Source organism: Gymnoscopelus microlampas (assembly GCF_963454915.1).
Source record: "Gymnoscopelus microlampas genome assembly, chromosome: 7".
NCBI classification, from domain to species: Eukaryota; Metazoa; Chordata; class Actinopteri; order Myctophiformes; family Myctophidae; genus Gymnoscopelus; species Gymnoscopelus microlampas.
The window spans coordinates 29,654,773-29,675,534 of NC_139944.1; the positions used below are offsets into that span (position 1 = coordinate 29,654,773).

At 42.8% G+C, this 20,762-nt stretch overlaps 1 protein-coding gene across 2 annotated transcripts in view; it reads right to left on the minus strand.

Moving 5' to 3' along the window:
* Positions 1 to 4,324: 4,324 nt before the first annotated feature.
* The window catches only part of LOC311048370 (paxillin-like), a 43,662-nt gene continuing 27,224 nt past the window's right edge, over positions 4,325 to 20,762 (minus strand). The window contains exons 5-11 of one of the 2 annotated variants that reach the window (XM_084061624.1): positions 19,982 to 20,177; positions 18,993 to 19,140; positions 13,497 to 13,655; positions 11,158 to 11,331; positions 9,771 to 9,852; positions 8,776 to 8,924; positions 4,325 to 7,701 (exon numbers count right to left, since the gene is read on the minus strand). In XM_084061624.1, the coding sequence (XP_083917750.1) occupies positions 7,435 to 7,701; positions 8,776 to 8,924; positions 9,771 to 9,852; positions 11,158 to 11,331; positions 13,497 to 13,655; positions 18,993 to 19,140; positions 19,982 to 20,177 (1,175 nt within the window). In that variant the 3' untranslated portion in view covers positions 4,325 to 7,434. Of the gene's footprint in view, positions 7,702 to 8,775; positions 8,925 to 9,770; positions 9,853 to 11,157; positions 11,332 to 13,496; positions 13,656 to 13,687; positions 15,184 to 15,523; positions 15,800 to 17,041; positions 18,518 to 18,992; positions 19,141 to 19,981; positions 20,178 to 20,762 lie in introns of those variants that run through there. The other variant, XM_084061623.1, reaches the window with a different exon arrangement.

Below are 20,762 nucleotides of genomic sequence, written 5' to 3' on the forward strand. Positions count from 1 at the left end.
ATGCACGAGCATACACGGTTCCTAACATTACGCTTGGACATGGCGGAGAAACTCAGTCGATGGTCAGGCATCCACTGCCTGACCATCGACTGCAAGGGGTTTTATGCCATTGAGGAGCCGGACACAATCACGGAGTTCATATGTGTGCTCTGCAAAAAAATCAACTGCACCCGCTGCAAGGTAACACAGTCAAAACCTTAGCGTTAACTCCAAAGGGTCCATTTGGTTGCCGTAAGGGTCCTTTTGGGTCCATTTGTACACTCTTATGTGTTAAACTGTCAACTCTAGATTCTAATGCATACTGTATGTGTGCACAGCCGATGTGTGCATGGAACGGTGGAGAGTTGGATCCTGGTACTTGTTATTATGATGCTCTAGTCACACTGTTAATACCAACTAGCTGTGTTACCAACACAAAGAATAAAGATCCATGTTTTACAAGTTTTTGTGATAAAAAAAAATGTGCATAAGAAATTTGACAGTGCAAGTGTTTGTAGACCACCCATAGACCCCTTAACAGACGACGTCATACTGGCTGCGTGCAGCCAGTATGCGCGCAACGAAACCCATTATATCAGGTCTCGTTAGGACGCGTCTCACTAGCCAACACACACAAGAGGGGGTTGGGGTGTGCTGAAACCAGTGCACCCCGAAACAGGTTGGGAATTGATTGCGTGAAACAATCACCTGTGCGTCCAGGCTCAATGTTAGTAAACAAATAATTGGTCTATTGTAGGGGAGGAATTAAGTGTCATAAAAGCTAAATTTGGAGAAGAAGGGGTTATGGTAAAATAATTGGCTACTCAAAAAAAAGAAAATGAAAAAAGATAGGAACAACACAGTAAGTGAGTTGAGAGTCAATGTACTGTTTGTGTGGTCGGCAGGCCATTCATAAGGACATGTTCTGTAAAGAATACCAGGATTACCTGGTCTACCGAGCAGAGTCCGAGGATGACAAGGCGGCCAAGCAAACTATGGACATGTTGGAGGTAGGTTGACCTTTTAAAGGAGTATTTAAATCTGGTGTGAATCTTCTGTGAATGTGTGATGCAGTTCTTCATAGTTCCATTAACCGTACTAGCAACCCTTATAGGTTGGTCAGTGTGCCTTTTCAACAGGGAGAAGAACTCCTTTGTATGTGTTACGCTCTCCTGGTGAAACTCCTCAGTCAAATGAAAAGAAGTAGTTGGTGACTTTGTTTATTGGAGGAAACGCATGCTATTCTATACGCTTCCACATCACAACTGTAGGGGTTAGCAGCAGTGACATGGACTACATGCGTGTTTGGAAAATTGGGAATTGGCATAATGAATACATACTGTAGGGAGAAAAAAGGAAAAAGGATGTGAAACATTACTTTCATATTATGTGGAGAAACAATTACTGTGATATTGAATAAAGCATGAAAGCCATAACAATATCTTAGATTACATTCTCAGAGCTTGCTACTGTTAAGTTAGTTGTTTGCTGGTGTCCGAGCCACACTATACAATATAATACAATATTTTTTTTATTTGTACAATAATACCTGGTCTGTACCTATTCTTTGTGTGTGTGTGTGTGTGTGTGTGTATATATATGTATTTATTAGGGGTGTGCATGACGGACCAAAATCATTTAAGAACATTCTACTGGTACATGGATATTCAAATATTATAAAATGAAACCTAATTATTGTCTCCGCCAGACCGAAGGCTGAGACTATGTTTTGCACTCCGTCTGTGTGTCCATCCGTCCGTCTGTCTGTGAACAGCTAATATCCGGCACCGTTGGCCCAAACAATGTAAAACTGTGCACACACTCCCTAGATGCCAGAGCAGAACATCTGCCCCACATTTTTCAGATTGGCCTGTTATAGCGCCACCAGGAGGACGATTTTTGCAGTACACAATTGTTTACTATTATTTGTAATATTGATATGTATCACTGTAGGGTTTGGTGCAGAGTGGGGAGGCCATGAGGTGTCCGCGCTGCGATGTCATTTTGCAGAAATTCGACGATGGGTGTCACTGGTTACAATGTCTGTGTAAGACAGATCTGTTGGGCTACAAAACAGGCTTGCTGGGGACCAGGGGTAAATGCACACGCACACTTTACACTCATTTTCTGTAGACAGTCGCATGTACACATATAAAGAATGTTAGCTTTCTATCAACAGTGTAACGTGTGTGTGTGTGTGTGTGTTTGTGTTTTCAGGGTAAAGGAGACACATCTGCTGGCTGCAGATGTGGAGTCAATAATATGCGCTGTCACCCCAACTGCAAAAAAAACTGCCACTGACAAGTGGACCGGTAGGCAGCGGTTCCGGTAGGAGACTCTTTGTGTCTCCTACCGGAACCGCTGCCAGTCATCAAATTATTGGCTTAGGAATGCGACAAAAACACACTTACCTGCAGCACATACAGTATCATCTACATGGGGTGAGATGTTCTTTCCCCCACCTCGCAAGAGCGAGGTGTGTACCGGTGATGCAGAAGACCAGAAGCCCTGCAAGATCGAACACCCGGATGTCATAGCAGCACGTCAAAAAGTGGAGGACGCACGCCACGCAGCTGGTCAAGACCCGTCCGCAGAACAACGCGAGACACTGAAGGAGGCCAAACGACTTCTCTTCGCTGAGTATGACAAAATCAGAGGTGAGGAGCTGATGCAAAAGGTCCGCAGAGTGGAAGCTGGTCAGGGAGAACAGTACAGCGAATCATGGAAGGTGATCAGTGAGATGTGTGGAAGGAAAAGACCGAAAGAGGGACAGGTTGCAGGAAACAGCCCAGAAGAGAGTGACCACCTGGTTAACTCACTTCAGGAACCTTGGTACACACCAGACAGTGGAAGATGCCGAGAATGTGAAAAAGACTTACACGTTGCCTAGAAATGTTATGACATGCCCTGAATAGGGACACTAGGGTTAATGCTGTGGGTTCACGTGGTTGAGTGAAAAAAAACTGATACTGTAACCTTGACAAATGCTGCAATAAAAGTTTGTGTTTAATTGCTTTACTCAAGTTTCAGTTCAAGTTGATTTTAATATCGTACTGAAATGAATGGGAAACATCTGGGAAATGGTCAGCGATAATGCCAAGTATACAGTGAAACAGTCGATAAGCTAAATATGCCAGATCACTGGTATGGTCCACCAGGGCCAGGTGATGAGGACAAAATCAAACATCGCAATTTTTAACCAAATAACTATTGTGATGATGATGTATTTGTGACAATTGTTTATATAGATATATGGAATCAAAATTAGCTGATCTACAAACTCTTTCTAGTTTTATTCATTTTTTAAAGCATTATATAGGACTTGAGCGACTAAATCCAGGAAAAGACGATACTTAAACTCTGCTTTACACATACTAGGCCTACTCATACTGTAGGCTAATATCCTGTCCCCCATGTTTTATACTGACAGTGTACACATGTATGTTGAACCTGGCACTAGTGTTTAGCATGGCAGTGACTTGACCTGTTATAAGGTTTTGTTGTTTTGACCTTTATCTTTTTGCTAGAGTTTTTTTGTTTTGTTTCTAGCTAACAATATGATTTTTTTTTTTTTTGTCCCATTTGAGAATGGGATCTCATTCACAAATATATATATTTTAAACCGTTCTTAAAAGTTGTTTATGAATAGCCTCAGATTTAATTCATACTTTGAAAAGCAGCTAACCTAGACACATATTTTATTGATAGTTTTTGTATTATTGAATGAGGTTTTAAAGTTGAAACAGGTTTGTTTTTATTACAGGCGATCTAGAGGCTATAATGCACACTTGCCTAAGTGTCCCTTACACACTGTCATGTAGAAAGTTAAGTCACTGACACATTCGAGGATTATGGATATTTCCATACAGTTTAGTACAGGAGTATCTAAGCTACTTTGACTTGAGTACAGGGGTTGAGTAGGCTACATTGACCATCACCACTGCTGGACTCGCATGGTTGTTCATACAGCTCCTGTGCTACCACATGAGCTTTCCAGCCGTTTCTAGACAGCGTTGGCACCATGGAGCCCCTTTTGAATTGCACTGTACTTCAAATCAATAATCACGTATTGCCAACAGCTTAGATGTCCAGGCAGAATGGTTGGTTGGTTTGTTTGTTCCATGTTGACGATCGTGCTCTCCAACATACACATTTTGGGATGGGGGGGCAGGTGAAAACCAGAACTTTTAAGATGTCTTTATATAATATTACTGTACACACATTTAACAGTTCTAGATGTTTTTCAACATTACACGAGTTTGGAAACGACAAACAGCATTTTTAGTCTCTGATTTGAATTCATAGGACATAAGAAACGGTTAAGAGAAAAAAATAATGCCAGTGATGCCAGAAATAATTTTATTTTCAGCAGTCATTAATCAGTAAACAGGATCCACACAGGCTTAAAATCATGGCACTTGAGAAAATTTAAAGGGTGAATGATCACAAGAATATGCCTCCATTTACAGAGGGAGATTCACTGAAAGTCAGAGGCTTTGATTTTCCATAACGGAACAGAAAAAGCAATATTTGTAAAGAAAAATACTACAAGACCATAAATAAAATAAGCACAAATCAAATTACAATCCACATTTAGTTGCAGGGTTAAACACAGTTGAAGTATAGGTGCAACGGTTGAATTCCAAGTGTTCCTAACACCCCCAAAACACACCTGTAGACCTTGATCAAGTATAGAATGTAGATGCACCTGCGAATGGCTTGGTGCAGTATAATTGTTTGGCTAGAATTAAATATTTTGTTAAGATTTAAACATGTAATATTCTCCGGGGTTTAGGAGACAATTTGGAAATCAGCACAATATGCACCACAGCAGGTTATATCTTCCCTGGCAGTCAAACTTTAAAGGCTTAACCACACGAATGACTGAAGATTCCACAGTGTATAAGACAACATTGCATTGACATAGGAATTTGGCACACGCACACATCTTTTAAGTAAAGACAAAGGAACTGAAATAACTAAAAAGGTACACTGTGGATTAGCTCAACCCCACAAGCCAATACGTGATTAAAGGTCACTGAAAATGATAAAATGATCAAACTATGGACAAGATATCACGCCATGTTTCAGATGCAACGTTACAATGACAAAATAGTAAAATAGTGTATGGTGAAATGAGCAATGACATCTTATGATAAAAGCTCAGTCCTGGCCTTACTGTATATCCTTGCAATCTGATTCCTGACCAGCCAATAGAAACATCCAGCTGTCAGTGATACTGGCCACTGATCTGGGATGCAGGAAACATTTCACAGTAGGATCAGGGTTCATTGATCATGATAAAAAATATTGAGGGCTAAATGTTTGTTTTCAGACACTTGCATTCCAAGCTGGTGCATGTGTATGTATGGTATATAAAGGTCAGACAGTTTGTTTATATGCCCATAGAGCCAGCTCTTTGCATATCAATGAGCTTAATGAGCTCAAAACATTGATCTAAACGGTGACAAAACACAGTTCTGTCACAGTCTAGCATATAACAGTTATATAAATTCATATTCTGATTGTTATAGCAACTGGCAGCAAGTGTGACAAAATCCCAGATAGGGATCGCTCCAGATAAAATACATGTAACCTGCTTCCAATCAAGCACACTGCAAATCGAATAATGCATTTGATCATAAAGCATGTTTTAACCCTCGACTCGACTAGAGGCAATGAGGCTGTGAAATTAGCCCAATATATTTCACGATTTCACAAGTCAAATAACATACATGACCAAAGTTTGAACAAATGTCTTGTTGATTCTTAATGATTTATAAGACTTAAGAAAAGACTGGTATACATGTGGACAGGTGCAGTAGTATCCCAAATCTTTACTTTTAAGCTGGAGCCAGGAAATCACTCCTGGCCAGCATTTTGGCTTGTTTAAAAACAAACTACACCAAATGTTAAACATGTATAACCATTATATTTATCTACATAGTGTATATATATACACATTTATTATCAACATACCCTTTATCAGACCCTTTATTTTTTACATAATATTGAATCTTCTTATGTAGGCAAACAACAAATCAAGGCAGCAGAAAAGAAGAAGTTATTATAGGGATGAAAAGTGTTGAGCATGTGAGTTAAGTTGCATGCTTTATACCTCCCTTATGAGACGTCAGCAGTATAAATCTTGACTGGTGAACAGTTTGAGGATTATTGCAAGATAATCAGAAATGGTTTAGTTGAAACATTGTTCACAACAGCACCAGTCCCTCTTTACTGTACCACTGATGCAGACAGCAACATTTACATTTCTGATACGGTAACTACTGAAAATTGAGAATGTATCTGGTTTTGTTTCCATAGGAAAAGCTTAGAAAAACAGGACCTGATATTTTGAGCACACAAAGTTGTAAAATGCACTTTTGGAAGTCTGAGTGAGAGATCTTCATGAGTTTGAGCTGGTCTTTTACTGTGAATAACCAAGGAAAAATAGAGAGGAAAGAGGAACAAAATAAACCAGATTTAATCTCCTGCATTTGTGTGTGTGCACCCAAATGGGTCTTTATGCATATATTAGCAATGGCACCGCAATAAGTTTTGAAACTAGAAAAATACATCTGTATAGACGGATTTCCGCGCGACGTCATCACGGAGCAGAATGCGCAATCTGCGCATGCCTGGGGGTCAGTGGGGGAAAGGCGCGTTCGAAAATACAGCCCTGAGCGGCAGTGAGCGCACTGGCCAATACAAACTAATAGGCGAGTGTGCTCCGGTGCGTAATTTCCAAACGCACCCATAGGCTTCCCCCCGCAGCTGCGCGGTCATATTCCTCTCATGTTTACTAACAGGAAACCTCCCTATAGTAGATTATTCCAACACTCACAGGCCAAACACTACTCAACACTGCCTTAGGTGTTTTAGAATTCTATGTAAACGCTTTGTGGTCCATGCAACTGACTGTGACACGCAGCTGTCTCAAACCGTTATAATCACCCTTGACCTAGGCTGGTCACATGATGCAGGGTCTGGCCCTGGGATAAGGGGGGAAAGAACACAATTTACAAACCATGGCTCTGAGCAAGACTAAAACACTACTCTTTCGCTCTCTCTTTCACGCGCACACACACACACACACACACACACACACACACAAAACACATAGGGGGATAAGATTCTTATTTTTTGCTTCACATAAAGAAATGATTTAGCATATCAAAAATCTCTTTGGGCTCTGTAAAAATCTCTGCCCTGAAAGATTGGACAGGCAGCTAAGTCCCTTCAGTAGCAAAGAGTCAGTGTCTGGGACTTTAGTTTCATCAGATCTGATCCACCACTCCATGTGGTCTTCTGTCCAAAACACTACCCCAATCACACACCCCTACATGCTACACATGTATACAGTGCACATACGAATATAGATCGAACACATGTACACACACGTACGCACACACACGCACACAAACACAAACACACACACACACACACACACACACTCTAACTGAATAGTTTAATGAAGCAGCCCTGGCAGTAGGGCTTGTCGTTCTGCTCCTTGAAGGTGCCCTTGTTGAGCTGTTTGAGGCAGAAAGCACAGACAAAATGCTCCGGGTGGAACTTTTTGCCCATGGCTGTGATGCAGCGGCCCGTGATAGGCTTCTGACAACCAGAGCAGAGTGAGCCACGGCGCTCATGGTAGTGGGCCTCGCAGTACGGCTGGCCCTCGTGCTCAAAGAAGCTGCCGTTGACAAACGGGATGAAGCACTCCTGGAAAACACAAGATGGCCCATTCAGGTCTAACGCGAGAACGTCTAAAACCTAATGCTGTATGGACATTATAATTATAGTCATGCACAAGAACTTACACAGACTTTTCAGATCAGTGGTTCCCAACCTTTTCTGGATCAGGGACCCACTTGAAAGTCTCAACAGCGCTCGCGGCCCACCCATCTGACCACTTAACGGCAGCCGGGGTCAGTGCATACTCAGAGCGTGTATATTTTAACCATCATTCAATCGATCGTGTTCCGGCTTGCACAAGTGGAACCAACGCAGTACACTCTAAGTACCTATTTATCGCGATCACAATGATTACACACTCTTCAAGGTTTTAAAGAAAAAAATATCAGACATTGTTTTGAACATTAACTTTTTTATATTAATGTTAAAGCTGTACAGTGCAAATTAAAAAAAAACATTTTTAGCAGCCTCTGCTGGTCATTACCGTCACTGCATGCCGTTTGTTTATTACTGCGTTACCCAGAATTCCATTCGTTTTCACCGGAAGACGGAAGCGTTTCAAAAAGCGTTCTTTTAATTGTTTTATACGATCTGTGGATCGTTTCTCTTAGCCAGTGGAGCTTTAGTTACCGTGAGCTGTGTTTTCTTTTTCTGTTTTTTTTCGTTCTTCAAATCATACAATCTGTTAAAATCAGCGTGAGTTTCCTTTTTGTTATTAGCGCGGTAGTTCCTGGCCAAACAGGAAACCGGTGCAGTAGTTCCTGGCCAAACAGGAAACCGGTGCATTTCCGCTTCCCTTTTCCGGCCAGATGACGTCATTTTCGCTGGGCAGTCAACCCCGACCATGTTCAATAGAAAATATATAAATAAAAGGCTTTCGGGGGTGAAATTCATGGAGTGGGTGTTGTGAAACATTTGCCACTCACAAAAGATATACAATTTAACTTTAGTTTTATTGAAAAAGTTACCTAGCATTACTTTAAATTAACATTCAAATCTTATTTTTTGCCAATGATTTGGGGGCCCACTAACAAAACCCTCACGACATACAGGTTGGGAATGGCTGTTATAGATGGTAGGTAGACACATGAAGCCACTCACCCTGCAAACAAAGCACTCAGGATGCCAAAGGGAATTGAGAGCTGAGATGTAGTTCTCCAGGATGGCACGAGCACAGCCACCACATTTAGGGGCAAACATGTCAAAATAGTCCTTTCTGCAGAACGCCTTTCCATCCTTCTCATGGAAACCTACAGGACAGACATGACATGTACCGACTCTTTACATGGTTTTAAAACAAATCACTTTCAATTATATTTTCTGTGAAAGAAAACGTTAAAGGGATAGTTCGCCCCCAAAATGACTTTTTTTTCCTCTATGGATTAGTCACCCCATGGAGACTTGAATTCATGAATATTTTTTTGTTTTTGTCACATTCCTAAGCCAATAATTTGATGACCGGCAGCGGTTCCAGTAGGAGACACAAAGAGTCTCCTTTGGGTCGCCTACCGGAACTGCTGCCTACCGGTCCACTGGTCATAGAATTATTGGCTTAGGAATGCGACAAAAAAAAAAGAAATCCCTGAATTCAAGTCTCCATGGGGTGACTAATCCATAGAAAAAAACTTTTTTTTTGGGGTGAACTATCCCTTTAAAGCTCTATATTCTGATAATTTCTAGTGTTTGTTCAGTAACAGGGTCCTGTCTCTCCAGCTCCTTAATAAACAGGAAATACATTTTCAGATGAATTGCCAGTTTCATCCAATCAGGAGAGAGTACCCATTTATCAGCTTCAATTTCATAGTGTTCCAGTACTATGGGAATATAGTACAATTTAACACTTATTTTAACAACAGAATGTCACTTACTGCACTTTTAAAAACAACACATAATTCAACCCTGCAACTCACTCTGTTATCTACATCTCCCATCTCTTCAGCACAAGGCAGTTGTGGAAGAGAGAGCTAGTTTGATAAAGGGCCTCATCTCAGTTCAATCACGTGTCCAAATCTATTGTAGTTTTACCAATACACAGATATGAATTACGTAAGCATGGTTTGGGATCATGAATATGTTGCTTCAGAAGTATTAGGTACCTTCTGGTCCAAAGAACGCTCCACACTGGGCACAGAAGAAGTGCTCTGGATGCCAAGTCCTGTCCAATGCAGTCACCACTTTCTGTTACACAACACATTGACAGGAGTCTATGATTAGACACTCATTCATAGTTGAAAACACAATGGCTCTCTTCTGCTAATCTCTCAGGATCAATGAAGATCGATCGATCAGTCGATCATGATCTATCGATCGATCGACAGATTGATTGAGATCATCTATAGTATCTATCCATCCATCTCAATTTTGCATGACAGCTGCAATTCATAACATCCAGAAACAGTTAGAAGAGGTGTCCTACAGTATTTAATCTAATGGAAGGAACGTAACCCCCACAGCCAGGATAGGACAAGTGAACAGATTTGATTTAAACTTGGAGTACATATATTGTCCACAAATGCCAGCAGAGGGCAGCAGAGTTTTAAAGAGAGCGCAAGGACAGGCAGAGTGGGAGGGGCTGGAATGCGAGGAGTGTTAGCTCATGTTTTCCAGTCCTGATAGTATTTCCTAGCAGCTTCAACTGTAAACACACATACATGTACTGTACATGCTATATAGACTATAGAGCAGAAGTTCCCACACTTTTCAGCTCAAGACCTAAAAGATACAAAATTACAATATGCATTAACCACTTATGCCCTATTTGAAAAATAGGGCAATATTTTTGAAATATATATATATTCTTAAAGAAAACTGACAGAGAGAGATGAGAGAGAGATAGAGAGAGAGAGAGCGTGTGTGTGTGTGTGTGTGTGTCACTAGGACAGGGACGAGTGAGAAGGCAGTGACTCATGTTGGCCTTTCCCCAGGCAGGCTAAAGACCACAGTCTGCTTCACTTCCCCTGTGTGTGTGTGTGTGTGTGTGTGTGTGTGTGTGTGTGTGTGTGTGTGTGTGTGTGTGTGTGTGTGTGTGTGTGTGTGTGTGTGTGTGTCAGACAGAGAGAATAGAACGTTCACTAATACTCATATGAGTTAAGGTCAATTTATACCTCATCACACTACATGTTGCTTGTCTAAACAAAAGAAAATACAATCTTTTTGAGTGACATGCCATGGTCGTGCAACCAAGTATAAATTAAGCCTAAGGGTCCATGTGGACAAAAGCTACTTCCCCTCCAATGCCCCCAGCACTGTGTGTGTGTGTGTGTGTGTGTGTGTGTGTGTGTGTGTGTGTGTGTGTGTGTGAGAGAGAGCCTATGACTAGAACAGATACTGTCTTAGTTGACCGTACAGATTTTTCCAGGTAGCCATTATTCCATTAGGCTTATGAATAAATAAACCACATCATCCATTTCCTCTATGGTGCATGCATTACACATCTCTGAGTGTGCGACTGTGTGTGCGTGTGCGTGTGCGAGGGTTACTAACATCCAGTATAGGTCCATTGCAGTAATGGCATCGTGGGGAGAACAGGTTGTGATAATCTTTCTCACAGTATGGTTGTCCATCTCGCTCAAAGAAGTTCTTGGAGCCTATCTCCTCCTGGCAGTGGGTGCACACAAAGTGCTCAGGGTGCCATGTCCTTCCCATGGCAGTTACCACCTGGCAACAGGGACACACAGGTCATTAGGTTAACCACTTGCAACCTGCCATTCATATTTTGGCCAAGTCATTATAGGTAATAAAAAAAAACGCAGATCTACATACTCAAAAAATTGCGAATCGACAAGCTCACGTTGTGAGCTGCAACACATTGTGAGCTTGTAGAACGGCCATTTTTGTCACACAACACCTTCATATTCTGTATAAACCAGGCCTGAAGTGGTTTAAATGTGCAGGAAAAAACAAGACAACTCAGTTTGAAACGCCAAACGGCATCTTCCATGATGTTAAAAGCCTGTTTGTTTTCCTGTACAGGTTAAAAAACTACAGAAGGTTAGAAACATGGCAGGCTGACCTTGTACTACCCTGCGATATGAGCAATATAAGCAACACAGCTCCAGCTGGTAAAACTAATAATAATGGGTGTGTTAGATTTAGGTGTGCCAATGAGCAGGCATCGTCAGTAGTCAACAATATCGTCAATGCTTGCACATTGGCACACCTAAAACTAGGAACAAGTCCGTTTTATTAGCTGTGGCTGCGTTGCTTAATAGCCTGCCATGTTTTTACCCATCTGTAGTTAGGGAAACGCACTAGAAATCCATCCTCAGGTTTCATGAGGTAGAGCGGCCATCTTGGAATGGGAAGGTTTCTAGCTCCTCCTGGCTGCGTGTCAAAGGTCTTGTTCAGGCTGGCAGCCCGAATCAAGCCCAAATCTGATTTCCTATCCAGATTGAAGTCGGACTGGCTTTATGTAGTCTGAACAAGACTAAGGAATGTGATTCAAATCTGATTAGCAAAAATCAGTTTCAATGTGTTTTTTTTGCTGTTCAGTCTTGATAATTCCAATCTGGATAGGCCAAAAATCGGATTTGGTGTGCCAGTGCTGAAGAGTATTTCAGTACTACACTCAAATTGTAACTTCTCCCAATGAACAGGTTGGTACCTTGCATGTTTGACTGACTCCACCGCCACTGTGTGAATGTGTACCGCAATGGCGTGTAATGTGTATCTGTGCCGTTGCGTGTGCAAATGGGTGAATGTGGCTTTGACTTGGTGGAAAGACAAGAAAGACACTTAAACCATGCACACAAAACCGTGATTTTATACCTGCTGCAATTTCATGTGATTTTATACCTTTTGTTTTTATTTGTATTAATTAATTTATTCGTTAAACCACACGCATGAAACTGCCATTTTATATACAGGTACCTGCTGCTATGTTTGTATGCTGGATATGTTTTCCATATGCATGAGAGGCGTTTCTGCCTTCCGTAGTGCCAGTCTATTCATTGCTATTTTTTCTTTTTTTATCTTAATGTATGTATATTGGACTTTTACATTTGATTTCACTGTGCTTCCTGTTATTATATTTGCTTTGCGTGTTATGTGTTCCTTGCCTCTCAAGCCTCTTCCTCCCTATTCTAACTCTCCCTTTAACTGAAATGCTGAGAGTTTGCACACATACATCATAATTTCACCCACTCTATTCCACCTGTTATCATGTGACGTGACAAAGTTCCAAGTAATTTCCAAGTTAATGCCAGTGGAATTCAGTTTCAGGGAAGGGTTTCATTGCAACAGACCCAATGAGCTACTTTGTGCATTCACTTGGTTTAATTGGTGTTTTCTTAAATATAATTTGATGCCATACATGACCCATTCTTAGAATTCAGCATGCATATACTGGATATAAGCTATTAGGTAGCAGCTTACAGTCACAAGGGCTATAGAGCATTAGTACCGATGGTCATTATCACAATATGTTTGTCTTCCTCTTCTCGTGTGTCTTTAGACAGGCACTATTTGACTGACACATCAAAATCTCACATGTGTCATCTTTAAGATTTCACATTCATACATTTGCCAGTTGCCACAAGCATAAATTCATTAAATGCAGGAAGCCCTATTATGCATATTATATAAGCTTGCACTGTTTGGTAGGCAATCACATTAAAGCAAAAATTATTCATAGACTGGGGCCTGAAGCTATCAGCAAATACATGCAGACTATAAGCCTAAAGTGCATATTCATTCACCATATCCTGTTGAACTAGCATAAACTAGGACAAAATTATCTAGAGTACTTTTTTAAATCTATGGTGTTGAATTAAGCTTAACTGCACAAAAAAAGTAATATGTATACGTGACTGTATGTCACTCACCTGGCCCACAATGGGCTTCTTGCAGGCCCCACACACCCCCTTGGCCACAGTCTGGACTCCCAGTCTATTGAGGTCAGATTGCAGGCTTCCCAGCATGTTGTCTAGTTTGTTGGCTGGTTTCGGGGGGCCAGTTGGTGACGTCTTCCCCTGGGACTGGATCTGATAGAGGCGGAAGACCAAAATGGTTCTGTTACTGATGATCATGGCGGGTGGAGAAAAACAGGCTGTGATCATTCTGACACTGTTTACATGACAACACACCGAAGACGAAAATGATCAAACCCATTTTGGTCTCCATGTCTTTGATGATTGCTTTCTAACGTCACGATCTGTAGTATGGAGTATGTGTGTGGTAAACATTAGGTAAAGTGGTGCAGGACGTCTCAGATGGTATGGTTATTGGAGCTACATGACCCTTTCACATTCCACTGAGGGGAAAAAATAGCATCTCTATATGGTCCATATATTCTCACACACTTAAGTATATGTACACACACACACACACACACACACACACACACACACACACGGTCCAGCTTCTAACCTGCTCTTTAATCTATATAACATGGCAATGTCTGCTCCATAGGCATCCACCATCTTTAGTTAATCTGTTTTATTATTTGTTATTTGTTAGAAACAGATTTGACATTTCCCTTTCACAGAGACAAATGTGTCCACAAGCAAGTGGGCCCTGTTGACGGAAGACCTGGAGGAGGTGTAAAAACAGTGATGGTAACTGCTCTGTCATGTACCAGATTAGGTTTCGGTTGTGCTACAAGCCTCCCATTCCTTCACATGGCAGGATAGTTAGTATGGCTGGGGAAATAGGAGGCACTCCCTGTTCCCCCTATCCTCTCATCCAAGCCTTTCAACTCTCTACTGCTGCCCCTGATCTGAAAACACCGGCCTGTGGCGCCGCCAGACCTCAGGCTCAGAAAATGGAGAGCAGCTCAGTCTCCAGCCAGAAATGTCAGCCACGCTCGTAACCTGGACAGAATGGGCTTCACACAAAGCCTAAATGAGACTCACCGCTACCGTGTAGCATGACTGGAGATCAGCAGCTGCAAATAGAACCAGTCGTCAGACAGGCTCCAGCACACTCAAAATGCAACTCGAAACTCGAATGCTTAGATCAGAGCTAAATGAGCACCAAACACACTCATTCACCAGCACAGGACCATTTTGAAAGTTATTATACTCTAAAACAGAAAGACAACAGTTGGACAGCATCAGAGTTTGACACAAGGTGGTGAAATGAAAAGCAAAGGCAGGACAGCATGAGGTAGAGAGTGAGGGAAGAGTGACAGAGAAAATGAGAAAGAGAGATTTCGGTCCATGCCTGTATCGGTGGAAAGATGGGGTCGTACTCAGTCTGACAGCCCACCGACACAAAAACCTTGGGTGGGGGAGGCGGTGTGACAGGCTTGGGAGGGGGGCTGGGTGATGGGGGGGGCTGAACAGGGGGAGGAGTGGGTTCCTTAGGGGGTGGAGTAGGCTCGCGGGGGGGAGGAGTTGGCTCCTTCGGGGGAGGTGGGGTGGGTTCTCGAGGAGGAGGTGGGGTTGGAGGTGGAGGGGGAAGAGGAGGGGGTGTCTCCTTCACTGGGGGAGGTTTTTTGGGTGCTGGGGGAGACTGTGGAGGGGGGAGGACTTTTCTCTGCGGAACAGGTGATTCAGGGGGGATGATGATCTGGGAGAAACACAAGGAAACAGAAAGCAGAAAGACGAGACGCAAGAGAAGAGAAACAAGCACAGGAGTCAGCATTAAGACGACTAGGAATGAAGGATATGTTGAATAGGAGAACAGGCACCATTACCTGAACAGGTTAAACTAACCGCCAGTGATATAAGAAACTTATACAACTAAATAACATGATCAACCAACTTAATAAAATACTGCTATTAAATCAGCTGACCAAAGTCCAAATGTATTTAGCATCGAGTCATACAAACTTGAATGAAACTATCAAAAGCAGATATGATGTTGTCCCCGAGTGACCGATTGCTCCTGCCGTGTCTCAAATCTCTACCTTATCCACAGATGGAGGGACCCCCTCCTCCCGCGTTCGCTGTGGGTTGGACATGACGATTACCCCTTCCGTCAGCCAATCGTCTGGCTGCTGCTTGCGCCGGCGCTCCACTACACGCCCAGGGATGCCCAGTTTCTTCTGAAGTTCCTCGACGAGACGGTCCTGCGAGTTGCTCTTGTTTACGATGATGGGCCCCATTTTGCGTCGTAACAGTCCATCCCGGAACATCGGGTGCACATTAGAGGTCTCCTTGGTGCGGCGGATAACTGACTTAAGCTGGAGAGCGGACGATAAGGAGTCGTGGGTGCCGGGGATACGTCATTCACACTGATGTGCATGTTGGGTTGCAAGCACAGGCAGGACAAGCCCATCACAGGATCCCTGTCACTGCAAGTTCTGGCTGCTGAGCATGTTTGTCAAAATGCACTAGGTTTGGGAAAAGTTCCCTTATCCACTATTATTGTCACAGAAGCCTACTTCCATTCCAAATCCATTCGCTAGTATCTATAGCAAGGCATGCTGGATAATTGAAATCAAGGCAACATGTATTCACAACAAAAACTGAGGCGTTCATATCTCTTAGCTGCTCATGCTAAAGGCAGCAGAGAGTGGAGAATCACATTGTTATAAGGCTCTAGTATGTCACTGTGGTGAGCAATGAACATACTGTTTACATCATCCTTCTGTTGCATAAAAATGAAAAGCCAAGCCCTAATGAATAACACAGACACCTTATGCAAGTAGAGACGTGCAGACATCTTTCAGCAAAGCTTTTAAAATCAGTCATCATGATAGCCTTATAGCTTCTCTACTAGCATAGAATTCTGCCTCAAGCTTTTTATAGTCACTAAGCAATGGGGAAAAGGCACACTTCATGCACCACACCTCAAGCTACAGCTCCTTGTGTATTTGTAGCATCTGACCTCCCAAAATAAGCATTTCATCCTCTGACATAACATTGATCAATCTTGAAACCCCGTAATAATTGTTATTGGGGGTTATTGTTTCGGCCCCATTGGATGTGATTCTTGAGAATGGATCGACAAATATTCTGAGAACTTGTTGGGAATAATCATAAGGCTGCCCCAAAGAGATTATTAACTTTTGGGTCAAAAAGGTCAATAGTAAAGGTCACAATAAAGGTCAAGTAAAAAAATCAAGAACGGATGGGCACTTTTTCATTAAACTTGGTGGGAATGATCAGTTAGCTACCCTGAAGAGATTATTAACTTTTGGGTCCTGACCTTTGGTTAAGGCCAAAATGAATAATCTTAGGTAGACACAGCAGATGTTGAAAAAAGCACTCTACTGTCTTTTTAGTTTAAAATGCAATTAATATCAGGAATAATTAAGTAATGAATCTGCGTCACACTTCTTAGTGTTTACAACACTGTTGGTGTCAACAGCAGATTAAATGTTTTGCAACAGGTCTAATAATGGAAAAACCAAACGGGGCCAGGAATGCTTCCAATCCTGTGCCAGTAGCTTATTTTGGGAGACCCTAGATGCGCCTCCTACTTGGCCAGATGCAGATAGTCGCTCCACAGCAGACGGCTGCTGCGTTGGTAGGTCCATGATTACATCTGGCGTCCCGGGGCAGGTAGAGGGAGTCGGACAGTCGTCCATCCAGCTGCACTCAGTCATGGGTGTCAGTGTCCCATCTCGGCTAAGGCTAGGATAAATCCCTTCCTCCTCCCAAGTTCTGTCCTCATCTCCTAATACAGAGGATCCTGCATACATGGACAGTGAAGAAGGAGGCTGGCTCTCCATGGAGTGCTCTCCTGCCCCCTCCGCTGGTGATGTGTTAAAGGCCAAGAGTTTGTCCAAGGCATCGTCCAGTAAAGGTTCTCGGCATGGCCAGCTTAAACCCAGAATCTCGTCTGCCTGGTTTTCTTTAGGAACAGGGGACTGGCTACTTGGTGGTAGAGTGGTCTGTGAAACTGGTGATGATGTGGGATTGGTATTGGCTGGAACTGTATATGTTCTTCTGATAACAGTTGGACTTTCACTCCTTGGAACCATCACTGGACTAGCACACTTTGAGACAGTTAATGGACTAGAAATCCTGGAAACTGTCACCGGGCTAGCACATTTTGGCACCGTTTCTGGACTCCTGGGAACCGTCATCGGACTAGCACTTTTGGGGATTGTTACAGGACTACCTATCCTAGGAAGTGTTAGTGGACTAGCACTCTTTGGAACAGGACTAGAAAGCCTAGGAACGGCCACCGGACTAGCACTCCTCGGAACGGGACTAGCACTCTTTGGAACAGGGCTAGAAAGCCTAGGAACTGTCACCGGACTAGCACTCCTAGGAACTGGACTAGCACTCTTTGGAACAGGACTAGAAAGCCTAGGAACTGCCACCGGACTAGCACTCCTAGGAACAGGGCTAGCAGCCTTGGGGACTGTTAATGGACTCTTTGAAGGTGGAGAAGGGCTGGAGCACTTCATGTCCACTGGACTAGGACTTGTTACATGAACAGGGCTTGGACTTTTACAAACAGTAACAGGACTATTGCTCTTAGGGACAGTAACTGGACTGAGGTCCCTGGCAACAGTAAGTGGACTTGAGCTTTTAATAGCAGCGGTTTTAGTGATTGCTACATGAGTAGGGCTCTTGGTTCTAGTTTGATCGGGGGGCTTTAGCGGGCCGGAGACACTGAGGCTCTCCGCACCAGAGGTCACAGTAAGGACATTATCACCACTGTCATTGTGTTGGATCTCAGAATCCCGAGGGGTCTTGGAAGCCGTCACCGGCACGGCGGTAGCAGTTGAAGAAGCTGGGGCTGAGCCGAGTACAGAACCGTCTTCATCTATATGAAGTTCTAGTGGGAGAGGGCTAGAGGAGGGGCTGTTGTCACTGCAGGGCAGGGGAGCATCCACTACATGAGGGTTAATAGGTACAGCTGTCACCACTGTCTCAGCAGAATCAGCTTCAGTCACCAGTAAGGGGTCAGCCGTTTCCATATTCACCGACCATTGAGAGCCAGACTGGATAACGGGTCAAATGACCACAAAATACACATGGAGACATACACAATGGTAGAAAAGAAGAAAAGAACAAACAGATTGAGTCGGAAGAGAGTGGAAAGTAAATTTGTCCCATATACAGTATGCACATCGAGACAAGCTCCTCATCCGGCATATTTCAAAAGTAATATTAAATAAAGACCTAGGACCTGTGTGATGAAACAACTGTGTGCTGCCTCAGTAACTTAATATTCTCATTCTACCACATTCTCTCCACTAGTGCACAAAAAGAAAGGAAAAAACGGTATACTTCGAAAAAAAAAGGTGATACTGGAATTCTTATCTAAAGAGTGACAGCCGTGGCTATTCACTAATGCATGCCAAGTAATCAACAATATACACTAGAACTTGACATTCCACTTTCAATTTGAGAAACCTGATCCTGCATGTATGCCTTTGCTCCAATACATGTACCCTTCTTCTGAGCCATACTCACATTGCTCTGGACTTTAAAATCAGACAGGGAGGCCATTAGCTCATCCAGCTCTCGTGTGGCAGAGGAGGCAGACATTCTGGCTTGTTGTTGTGCTGGTGTTTCCTCTTGTGCATCTGTTAGTTCATCTGACAACACTAAAGGTGTGGGGCTACAAACAAACACAACTTGGTCAGTCCTCAGGGTCCCTTTTTCCATTTGTAACTCAGAGATATTTTTGTTTCGTTTAGCCTGTATCCTGTCTGAGTTCTCTCTCCTGATTGGATAAAATTGGTATCCTGACCTGAAAAGTTATTTTATGTTTACTTAAAGAGCTGGAGGGACAGGTAGACCCCCTGTTACCGAACAAACATCAGAATGTAGAGCTTTTTAGACCTGAGGCCGATTAAAAAAACGCCTGACATAAGTTTTCTGAAAAACGCTTTTATTAAAAAAAATCAAAAAAACTAAAGCATGTTGCTATATACATAGGAACATATAAAATTGCACAGATGCTTTACCGGATGAAAGGGTATAAGAATGTATAGGCTTGCCAGGTCTTCATGGGTTAAATTAACACATGAAGACCGGGAAAGCAACCACTTTAACCATTATTTTAGCTATTCAAAAATAGCAGATATACAAGCTCATAGCGTGGCTACGAGCTTGTAGATCTGCTATTTTTGAAAAATCATGAACATCTTTGCAAATCTTATATATATATATATTTTTTTTCTTTCTTTTTTTTTTCTTTAAAGCAAACATTTGTAACTCAAATCTTTGCTTCTGGGGGTCCCTGGAACTAAATATTTTGAGATGGGGGGGTCCGCGGCCAAATACATATCCTTTTTGGGTGGTCTTTGACATGAAAAAGTTTGAGCACCACTGATATTATAGCAACATAAGTGTTTCAGAAATCTGCTAGGACCTAGAAGACATTGTAGAACCGGCCTCAGGTCTTAATGGGTTAACAATACTACATAAAATAGCATGGAATGCATGCTGGCTTCTACCTGGGCGAGGGCACGGAACTCTCAAGCTCGTCTAGGAGGCTCTTGACGCTGGGTCGGACATCCTCGATGCCTCTGCCTGCGGCGTTGCGCTTGGGCTTCTCCATAACGGGCGGAGGGGCCGTGCCCGGCGGGGAGACTCCATTCTCGTTTACGTAGTGGCTGGTTGTGCTTGGAGGCAGTGGCGGAGCAGCCTCCTCTATGACACAAAAGATAACAACATGTTATTTGGCCGCGGTCCCCATCTCAAAATACTTTGTTCCAGGGACCCCCAGAAGCAAAGATTTGAGTTACAAATATTCGCTTTAAAAAAATATACATATGTTCAAAGATTTTCACTATAAAAAAAAAATAGCCAAAGTATAAAATATGGATAAAGGGGTTAAAATGACGCTTTATTAACAAATGTTTCTGGGGACCCCCTGGTAACCCCCCCCCGCCAGGACCCCTGGGGGTCCCCGGACCCAGGGACGTGCACAGATAGACTCTAGGTGGTGCTAGAGCACCTGCCCTTTGCCCTCTTGAACAAAAGTGCCCTTTTGAAAAAAAGACAAAAAAAAGTTGTTGTTTTTTTCTGTTTACAGCAGGGGTCTTCAACAGGGGGTCCTCAGAGTTACTACAGGGGGTCCGCCAAATCTTTATGTGATATGATTTTTCTTTTTACCATAACCACTCGAAACCTAGCATCCCTTTTCTGAGGAGAACTTTAGCCAAGAATAGCAGATCTACAAGCTCACAACGCCTCGCGCTGCGAGGCGTTGTGGGCTTGTAGATCGGCTATTTT